The following is an 11,139-nucleotide window of genomic DNA, read 5'->3' as shown; positions in this document are numbered from 1 at the left end:
ATGGAAAAAGAGAAAGTAAATGATGATAATGATGGAAAACCAGACCCAGGAAATTCCTTGGATTTTTCTGAACAATTTAACCAACTTGAACTGTTAGAAACACACAGGCATCTAATTCCTACTGGGACCCAGAGTGTCTGGGCAGACAATTCTGATGAAGACGAAGATCAAGAACAAAGAACTGAAGAGTGGTTTCAGCTGCAAGAAAAAAAGATGGAAAAAGATCCAAGCAAATTGCTTCTTTGGGCTGCAGAACAAAATCGGGTAAAAACATTTAAAGAAACCTTGTCTGACCTGACAGCAATGATTTGGGTTTTTTAAGATGATAAAGTTTCATTTGTAAATTAGGCATCATAGGTAATTAACAAAAATAACTAATAATAAAATAGATCCATTATAATAATATTAGTCAATGACAAAGCAAGAAGGGGCAAAAACCACCGGTACAGGATAATTATTTTATAATAACCACCTCTCTACACAGAACTGTTTGAATCACAAGACACAGTGTACATGAAAACACTTAACGGAGCCACACAGTGATTTCTTATCACTAAGCCATTAGAGCTCCCTGATTAACACGTGGCCAAAGCGTTTTGTTTTGTTTTATTATATTGCTTTGAATTACATTTTTTTTTTACCTTTTTTTCCTCTTCTTAGCTGACTACAGTGCGGAAACTACTATCTGAAAAGGCCACACACGTGAACACAAGAGATGAAGATGAATATACCCCCCTTCACCGAGCAGCCTATAGCGGACACTTGGATGTCGTCCGGGAGCTGATTGCCCAGGGGGCAGACGTGCACGCGGTCACTGTGGATGGCTGGACACCACTTCATAGTGCATGTAAGTGGAACAACACCAGAGTGGCTTCTTTCCTGCTGCAGCATGATGCAGATATCAATGCACAGACTAAAGGCCTCTTGACCCCCTTGCATCTTGCTGCTGGGAACAGAGACAGCAAAGACATCCTGGAACTCCTGCTGATGAACCGCTACATCAACCCGGGCCTCAGAAGCAAATTGGATGAAACGGCTTTGGATGTGGCCAGGAGAATGAGCATTTACCACTACCTCTTTGAAATTGTGGAAGGCTGCACAAATTCTTCACCTCAATGTTAATAGTTGTAGTCATCACCTTACATTTCTTAAGCACCAGTGCCTCCTTGTGGGACGTAATCAAATACCTACTACCAGACATCGAAAGTCTTACTCTGTACCAATGAGGGAGTTTTTCTTTTGCTTTTCAAGGAGAAGAGCGAAGGGGGAGGGGGAGGGGTTTGTGCGGGGAGAAGGGTGCAACAATGAATGAATGGAATCCCAAAATCTCTGTAGATGTTCATTGAAATGAAAAATAAACAACCTAAATTAAAAAAAAAAGTCTTACTCTAGAAATCCAGTGGTACACAGTATAATGCCATTCTGACTTGGGTTGTTTGGATATATTGTTATTGATTTCTGTGGAGTTTGTGATTTTTGTGAATCAGAAATAACTTTAAATTACCTATAATTAGACACCACCCAGATTATACAGGGGGAGAAAGATAGTATTTTTGGTGTTGATCCAAAAGATATGTATTTTAAATATCAGTATTTAGCATATTGACATATATTTTTATATTCCAGTTAAATTCTTAATTTTTCCTTTAATGAGAACTCCCCTTCCTTTTGGATAAAGCAACTTAGAATGTAATGTTGAAAGTCTAAATATACTGGTGCAGTGCACTTGTATTCTCTCCATTAACACCGACAATCCCTTTCATTGTCAGTCAGAATAGAAACACTAACGTATTAGCAATTAGTGACTCGAATTACTTCTTAAGTTAAAAGAATATGAGAAAAAAAAAACTAAAAACAACCCTTGATAGCTTTGTTTTTCGGGACACAGCTCATGTTCAGAAAATCAGCTAGTATTAAACCCGACTGTTCTTTAACCCTGAGTATTCTGCAGAACCTCCCTGGCACAGTCCACACAGCGCATCCTGCATATGTCTCTACTAGGCTTTTATCTGCTTAGTCTAACCCGTTGCAGTCAAGTCAGCACTTACTCAAGGCAAAACCATGTGTGTTAGTTACTCTTTGCTTCCGAGGGTTTTCAGTGGCTGATTTGGGGGAAGTAGATTGCCAGGTCTTTTTTCTGTGGTACTTGTGGTGGACTTGGCCTGGAGCCTCTCTGTTACAGCTGAGCACACTATTTGCATCACCCAGAAGCACTGTTGCCAGCCTACGTGTTATTATATGTTGATACTGGCGAGTCAGTATCACCTAGACATGTGTTCGACTCTACCTGGTCCAGGAGCTCAAGCTCTTTCTCCTAGCTTGCTGATCCAGTATTCCTGGGATTTTTTGCTGAGGCTTTGTTGTATATTGGTTTTGTTTTTATTTTTATTTTCAAGCCTCAATGTGGATAGTGACCAAAACATAAATATTCAAGAACAATAAAGTGGCAAGTTTTGAATGACAAAAAGGCATGAATTCTTTGTTACCCGCATGTTGCACCCTTCTTGGACCCATATCTTGCATTATTTCTCAGTGTATGTTCTATTAATGTTCTCTATCGTCACAGCAGTTTCTATATTGACTACCTTGCCCCGCTGTGTCTCCTTGGTCTACTCCAGGACTAACAACCTAGAAGAAAACTACCAATTGCCCTTATCTTCAAATAAACCAGAATCCTTCTTTTTTGAATCAGCCTAAACGGCCCAATTGCCATAGAGTAAGGCATGATGTTCATCAGATATATGCCAGTGTTATGCTCAGAACAAATCTGGATGACATCAGAAAAAGGTAATACATGAATGACTCATTGTGAGAAACAGTCTTGAAAGTAAGAGTTTCAGTTACTATTTTATGATTTTAGGCTAGGAGATCCCTTGGTTTCAGATTCTCAATAACTCTGTTTACAACATTCAAAAGAGAGTAAACTAAGATTGAATGTAGGCTGTTGATGTTTTAAACCAGTTACCTTGGAATCATTGCCAGCTCAAACCAAGACTGCTCCAAGTCATTTTCAAGAATTGTTTTTCAGAAGTTGATTGCCAGACGTTTCTTTCTGCTGCTTCTGGGTGAGCATGAACCTCAAGCCTTTTGATTAACAGCTATACACTTTAACTGCTATACCACCAAGTCTCCTTCCTCAGAACCTGTAACCTCTAATCTATGAACTGAATCTATAGCTTATTATAGACATTCCTTGGAATCATGTAGTATTTGGGCGCTGTATCTGGCTCCTTTCTCTGAGTATATTGTCAAGATTTCATCCATGATGTGACCTCAGAACAGCATACTCTTTGTAACAGAGTGATAGTCTATCATGTCAAAAGTCTGCCTTACGTTATCCATTAGTTTTTGGCTGTCTGGGCGGTTTCTGATTTTTGTTTATTGTAATTAGTACTGCTGTGAACATTTATGAACAACTGCCTGCTTTGAACCTTTGTGGGGGTATATCTGTGAGTGGAAATGGTGGGCCATATGTTAATTTTATGTTTGGCTTTTGAGGAACTGCCACAGTGTTTTTACAGTGGCTACAGAATTAAACGTTTGCACTAGAAGTGCAACAGAGCTCCAGTTCCTGCATATCCTCATCAATGCTTGGTCCTGCCTTTTTGATTGTCTTCATCCTATTGAGTGATTTTTTTTTTGAGAAAACACCACACACATTCCTCCCCGAAAATCTGCCAATTAATTGCTGACATTAATCTGCTGGCTCAGCTGTTTGTTTTCTATTGAGTGGCTTTGACTTCTACTTCCCTAATGACTGATCCTGTTGAACATATTGGCCTTTTGCTTATCTTTGGAGAACAAATGCATCTTTAGCAATGAAAATAGAGAAAGTGATTATGCCATCATTTAAAAAAAAATCTGGATACCTTTTAAGTGTTTCATACCCAATTTTATAGTTCATTTTAAAATGCAGTCAGATTACAGGCACTAACTTAAGGATCCAGACAGTTTCTGCTGTCCGAATTGAATTAAAACTTGATACAAAAATAAGGGGTTTTTAAGAAGGAGGGGGAACAAAAAACCCTAGGATTCAGCTTTACTTATATGTACTTTGCAAATTTACTTGAAATAACCCAATTTTTATAAAGAACATCAAAAAGATGAAAATAATTGTAAGGTACTTTGATCTTCTGATTTTAGTCTGCACCCTTGGGCACAGGGGACCTAGGAGTCCATCTGGAGAGGTAACGATGTCAGGAGTTCTCAGCCTCAGCGCTGCTGGCATTTAGGGCCAAGTAATTCTTTGTTCGGAAGCCTGGGAGCCTGGTAGTAAGGCGCTGTACTGCCATTCTGAAGGCACATAATTCAAATCCACCAGCTATTCCATGGGAACAGATTAAATTGCCTCTGAAAATCTGCCGGAGGATTTTGGAGTCAGGTCCAGCTATGGTTCTATATGGAGGCCGTCTTGACCTGAGCCAGTTAGATGGCAGCAGCATCCAGTTTTCATTGTTATTAACAGAGATGATAATCATATTGCTATTTTTAATTGGCTGTACTACTAGAAATGTAGGGGTTTTATTTTTTTATTCCGTTGCTAAATGATATTGCAACTAACTAGGATTTTCCTTTTTTTTTTTTTTTTAGGATTTTCCTTTCTAAAAGAGAGGTTATAAGAAAAGAAAACACTAGAGAAGTACAAGTGGAGAAACAGGAAAAACAGATAATCTCTCCATGTCTTCTTTGTCCAGTTATCACAGAGTTTATTCCAGTTCATAGGAACCTCTTTGTGTTTAGAGTAGAACTGATTTCTTAATGTTTTTACCATTCTAACTTTCTTTTGCCCTGATTTGTAGTGTAAATATCAAGTGTTATTTATTTTGGTAACTTTAAAAAATTATTACGGGGGAGCTCTGGTAGCCTAGTGGCAAGAAGCTACACTGCAATCCCAGAGATATGCGGTTCAAATCCACCAGATGCTCTGCTGGAGAAGGAGGGGCAATCTCCTCCTGTACCAGTCAGATCTGATTTGACAGTACACACACACACACAATAATAAAATTTAAAAAAAATTATTACAAACTTGCATTCATGATTCCACCAACTTTGCTTATTTGTGTGTTATTGACTGTGCAAAGGCATTTGACTGTGTGGATCATAACAAACTATGGCTAACATTGAGAAGAATGGGACTCCCAGAGCATTTGATTGTGCTCATACCTATACCAAAAGCTATGCCTAGACCCAAAAGCTGTTGTCTAAGGAGAGCAAGGAAGGGAACACTGCATGGTTTAAAATAAATAAGGGTGTGCAGCAGAAAGAGATCTTTTCTCCATACCTATTCAATCAATATGAAAATAACTAATGAAACTAGACTCTTTAGAGGAATGTGGCATCAGGATTGGAGGAAAACTCATCAATAACGTGCATTATGCAGATGACACAACCTTGCTTGTTCAAAGCAAGGAGGACTTGAAATACTTGCTTCAGTAAATCAAAAACTACAGCCTTAAATGTGGATTGCATCTCAGTGTTAGGAAAACAATTTCCATGAATCATAGTTGATAGCATGTCACCTAGCAACACCATCGTACAAGCCTAAATGTTGTCTTTAAAAAAATAAAAATCCAATGTACTACTGGCTTTTGAAGTATCAAACTCTTCAATATTTAACATTGCTATAACATCATTAATCAATTATTTGGGCTTTGGTAGAACCTTATCTTGTTTATTTCTGATATTCTTTCTATTCTCATTGCTGTCAAGTTGGAACCAACTCAGAGCTTACTCTAGTGGGTTTCAATTTTCAACAAAAATTAGTAATGTTTGAATAAAGCATTATTATGTCTCTGCACTGCTTTGAAGAAGCATTAATGAAGAATTTGTGTCAGTGAAATGGTATCTCCTTAAAATTACTCAGTATTCTTTTACTACTAAAGTAATACATGTTTGTTGTTTAAAAACAAGTTTAACTCAAATATTTATATGTACCAAATTTTTTACTTGTCTTGAACATCTAGATTAAACCATGAGGCAGTTTATACCTCATTTCCCTGTGCAATTCTGAAATTAAATTGTGCCTGGATTAATCTTTTATACTAATTGCTATAAATTTCTGCTTTGTATTGTAAAAATTCCCTGTTTTATTTTTACAAAAGAAAAGAGTTTCCTCCACTCTGATGTTGTTGTTAAGTGCCGTTGAGTCCAAACAACTCATAGCGACCCTATGTACAAAAGCCCTAAACCCTGCTCTATATCCTGTGCCAACCTCACTGTCTTCAACACACTTATTCCCACCACCCCAATCAATGAATCGATCCATCTCATTGAGGGTCTTCCTCTCCTGTGCTGTCCCTCTACTTTCCCAAAAGTGATGTCCCTCTCCAAGGACTGGTCCCGTCTTCCAACATGCCCAAAGTATGTCTGATGAAGCTTCAGAATTCTTGACTTCAAGGAGCATTCTGGCTTCACCCTCTCCAGGACAAACCTGTTTGTTCTCTTAGCAGTCCATGGTATATTCAACACTTTTCTCCAGCACCACAGCTCAAAGACATCAGTTCTCTTTCTGTCATTTCTAGTCACTGTCCAACTCTCCAATGCATAGCACACAATTATGAAAACTAGCCCGGATTTGTTTTTCCTACTTCCAGTTAACCAGTAACACAGATACTGAGGTTATTCAAAGCGTATGTAATAAATGAGTTAGAGTAAAGAAAAACATACAAGTCCGTAGGTTAGATTTTTAAGTTGTCTATCCATTTTTGTCTGCAGATCCTAAATGGAAGCATTTTTTTCTTACTCTGCTTTTACCATCAAGTCTTAAGACATTTCATGAATTCATGACCTTTTAAGTCAATGGAGTACTAGTATTTCAATGTCCCATAAAAAATGGTTCTGTAAAAGGAACAAATGCCCATTTAACTAAGCTGACCCAGAGCAATTTTAAAAAAGAATTCACACAAATTTATTACAAGATTAAGAAACAATTGTGAACAAGACATTGTGACACTGGTATCAGGACAAATAATAGACATGTAGATCAGAAGAATAGAGCATAAAAATAAATCCAGATATCAATGTCAATTGATTTTTTTTAAAAAAAGAAAAAACAAAAATAAGGCAATTCAATAGGAAAGTCTTTTCAACAACTAATGCTCAAACAACTAAATATTTGAGGATGGAAGAGAAGAACTCATTTGTAGACAAAACAAAATGAAAACCCAGATATCACTGATTGCCGTGGACAGGACAAGGATGAAAGTTGGACTGTAAAATGGCAGGGAGAATCTTGTGAGATGATGGAAATGTTCTGTCTTGATTGTGGTAGTGGCTTTGCAGGTGTAAATAACTATCAAAATTCTCCAAATCACCTCCAAAAGATTTCTTGAATTTCATACTTTATATAAGATGAGGTTGATTGTGCCTAAGGCATACTACATTAAATCTTACTATTTTAAGAATTGTTGCTCAGTGCTGTTGAGTACAACTCATAGCAACTTGAACAACAGATCAGAACCCTGTCCTGTGCCATCCTCATCATCTCTGGCACACTTGAGCCCATTGCTGCAGTCACTGTCAACCATCTGGTTAAATGTCTTTCTCTCTTTCACTGACTTTTCACTTTTCCAAGTATGATGTCTCTTTCCAAGGAATAGCTTCTAACAGAGCTCTTGTGGCAAGAAGCTGTGCTGCAATCCCGAAGGCATCCAGTCCGAAGCCACCAGCTGCTCTGTGGGAGAAGGATGGGCAATCTCTTCCCGTGTGATTAACTGCCTCTGAAAACCTATCAGAGGGTTAGCTTTGGGTTGGTTCCAACTCTACAGTACACAACACAACAACAATGCTCCCAAAATATGTGAGATGAAACTTTGCCATCTTTACCTCTTAGGAGCACTCTGGTTGCACTTTCTCCAGGACATATTTATTCTTTTTGCAGTCCATGTGATATTAATCTCTAGTATCACAACTCAAAGGCATATATTCTTCTTGTCATCTTTATTCATTGTCCAGTACTCAGATGCATAGCAAGTGATTGGAAAGACCTGAATCAGACACACCTTAGTCCTCAAACTGACATCATTACTCCCAAATAATTTGGAGAGGTCCCTAACTGCAGAGTTTCCTAGTGCAATACATCTCCTAACTTTCTGATTGCCGGTACCAAGGGTATTAATTGTAGGATGAAGATGTTGGTAGTTTCAATCTCCTCTCCAGCATGATGTTGTCTATCTGGCTAATGTTAAAAATCTTTGTTTTCTTGACATTAAGATGCAGTCATATTGAAGGCTGCATTCCTTGATCTTCTGCAACAATTGTTTTAAGTCATCCTCACTTTCAGCAAGTATGATTGTGTCATCTGGATAATGCAGGTTGTTGAGGAATCGTCCTCCAAATCTGATGGCACATTCTTCATAAAATCTAGGTGTCTGAATTATTAGCTCAGCATGCAGATTGGAATCGGCGTTGAGAAAGGATACAGCTCTGACACACAACGTTCTTGATTTTAAACCATATCGTATTCTCCTTTGCTTCTCAGACAACAGCTTGCAAAAGTTGGAAGCAAAGTAGAAGAAATGGTAGTTTAAAATTATAGACTTGAGGACAGATAAAGAGGCTAGAAAGAGAACGATTGTGTTTTGTACATTGATTTATTCATCACAAATATCTTTTGAAGAAACACAGATGGTTACTATACACACCTGATGGTATCACCTGATGGACTGCACAGGCATCAAACAGCTTGCATCTGTGGAGAGAATCACTGGAGAAGCTCCTATCAACAGTCAAAACTAGACCAGGTGTTAACTGTGAAATAGACCATCAATTATGTGTAATTTCAAATTGAAGTTGAAAAAGTGAAAACATGTTGACAAGAACAAAAATACAACCTTGGGGCAATCCCGTCTGAAGTTAAAAATCATCCCAAGAATAGGTTTGAGGTACTGAACACTTATGATGCAAGAATAGATAAGTTATGGCATAACATCAAAGATACCATCCAGGCAGACAGCAAAAGGTCATTACAAAGACAGTAGAGGAAGAAAAGATCAAAATGGATATCAGAAGAGTCTCTGAAAATTGTACTAGAGAATTGAGAAGCCAAAACAAAGGGCAGAGATGCCAAGGTAAAGGAGCTGAACAGAAGATTTCAAGAAGACAAAAAAATTTTATAAAGACATGTACGGAGAGCTGGAGTTGGAGAATAAAAAAGGGAAGAACTCACTCAGCATGTCTCATGTTGAAAGATCTGAAAAACAAATTCAAGCCCTGGGTTGCAATACTGAGAGATGCTATTTTGAGTAATCTGTTGTTGTTCTTGTTAAGTGCCATCAAGTCCAGTACAACTCATAATGACTCTATGAACAGCTGACCTGAACCCTGCCCTACCTATCCTCCTGTGCCATTCTCATCATCTCTTTGATACAATAGGATTCAGCATGTAAATGACCTACGAAGCATTAAAAAGAAGATGGAGGGAATAGAGTTACAGTACCCAAAAGAATTAGAAGACGCTGAAACTTTCAGGAAGTATCATATAAGGAACCAAGGGTGATGAGTGAAGAAGTTCAAGCTACATTGAAAGCACTTGCAAAAAAATAAGGCCCCAGGAATTGATGGATATCAATTGGCATGTTTCAACTAACTGATGTGATCACCTGTCTATGCCAGGAAATTTGGAGGATAGCCACTTGGCAGATGGAAGAGATTTATATTTGTTCTCTTTCCTAAGAAAGGTGGTGCAACAGAATGTGGAAATTACTAAACAGTATCATTAATATCACATGAAAGCAAAATCTTGCTAAAGATCATCCAAAAACAGCTAGAACAAAACATTGACAGAAAAAAAAAATGCCTGAAGTTCAAGCTGAGTTTAGAAGAGGCTAGGGGATATTATGGCTAATGTCAAGTGAATGAAGGCTGAAAGCAACACTAGAAGAATGTCTGTGTTTATTGACTATACAAAGGCATTTGACTGTTTGGATCCTAACAAACTAGAGCTAATTTTTACAAGAATGAATATTCCAGAACATGAATTATATTTAAGAGTTGTTGTTGTTGTTGTAGTGATGGTGGTGTACCATAGAGTTGGAACCAAGCCACAGCTGAACCTCTGACAGGTTGTCCGTCCTTTTCCTTCAGAGCAGCTTGTGGATTCAAACCTTATGCCTTTGGGATTGCAGCACAACTTCTTGCCACTAGGACACCAGTGCTCCCTTATTATTTTTAAGAGATGGACTCCAGAAATTACTAATCTTTTTGTTCTTTCCATAGTAAATAACAATATGCTGTAGTTGTTGTTGTTGTTAGGTACTATTGAGTCTAATATGACTCACAGTGACTCTATGAACAATAGATGTGGACTCAGTGTTCTATCCTGTGCCATCCTCATCATCTCTAGCATAATTGAGCCCATTTCTACCATTACTGTGTCAGTCCATCTCATTGAAGACCTCTCCTTTGCTAGCCCTCCCCCTTTACAAGTACATCTCTTCCCAAGATAAAGCCTCTTCTATCAGTATGCCCAGAGTATGAGAAGAAGCTTTGTCATTCTTGTCCCCAAGGAGCCCTCAAGTTGTACTTTCTCCAATGTATTTGTTTGTTCTTTTTGCAGTCCATGGGATATTCTGTACTTTTCTCCAACACCATAGCTCAAAGGATAAATTATGTATATTGTATTGAAACAGATGAGGGAAAGAACAGAGTATTATGGTTAGCACAGGAATCCAGAATTAAGGTTGCATAGAGAAGTGTACTCGGGGTAGGGGTGGGGAGGAAGAGATGTGGGAATTGTATACTAATGAAGGAATATTTTTTTTTCTTCGGAGTGGGGAACGAGCTGGTGGGGAGGGGTGGGCAGGGAGAAAAGTGTGGCAATGAATGAATGGAAATCCAAAACCTCTGTAAATGTATTAAAATTAATAATTAAAAATATGCAAATAAAAAAAAGTAATGCACATTTTACAGTGTAATCCACATTGTAGACAGTAGTCTTTGGGACATATATAATCACCTTGTTCAGATTCTGGGGGGGATATCTCACTGGAGACATGTAGGACCTTGTTAGCTAAAATATATATATTTCACCACTTCACTGAAAAACGAACAAGTCCTCCATAATTGAAAGAATCAGTTTCCCCACAAAATGGTAAGAGTGAAAAATGAAATGTTAGTTGCTATCAAACTAGCTCCAACTTT

General features: G+C 38.0%; 1 protein-coding gene across 1 annotated transcript; it reads left to right on the top strand.

Moving 5' to 3' along the window:
• On the top strand, positions 1 to 1,122 carry ANKRD49 (ankyrin repeat domain 49). Its single transcript, XM_006902362.1, has 2 exons — positions 1 to 264; positions 661 to 1,122. Exons 1-2 carry the CDS (start codon positions 1 to 3, stop codon positions 1,120 to 1,122), a joined length of 726 nt encoding a protein of 241 aa, XP_006902424.1.
• The last annotated feature ends 10,017 nt before the right edge of the window (positions 1,123 to 11,139 follow it).

The sequence above is a fragment of the Elephantulus edwardii genome, unplaced genomic scaffold, assembly GCF_000299155.1.
Source record: "Elephantulus edwardii isolate Elephantulus edwardi_28Jun2011 unplaced genomic scaffold, EleEdw1.0 scaffold00397, whole genome shotgun sequence".
Lineage (NCBI taxonomy): Eukaryota > Metazoa > Chordata > Mammalia > Macroscelidea > Macroscelididae > Elephantulus > Elephantulus edwardii.
Note: the sequence above shows the minus strand (reverse complement) of the source record. Positions and strands in the feature narration are given on the sequence as shown.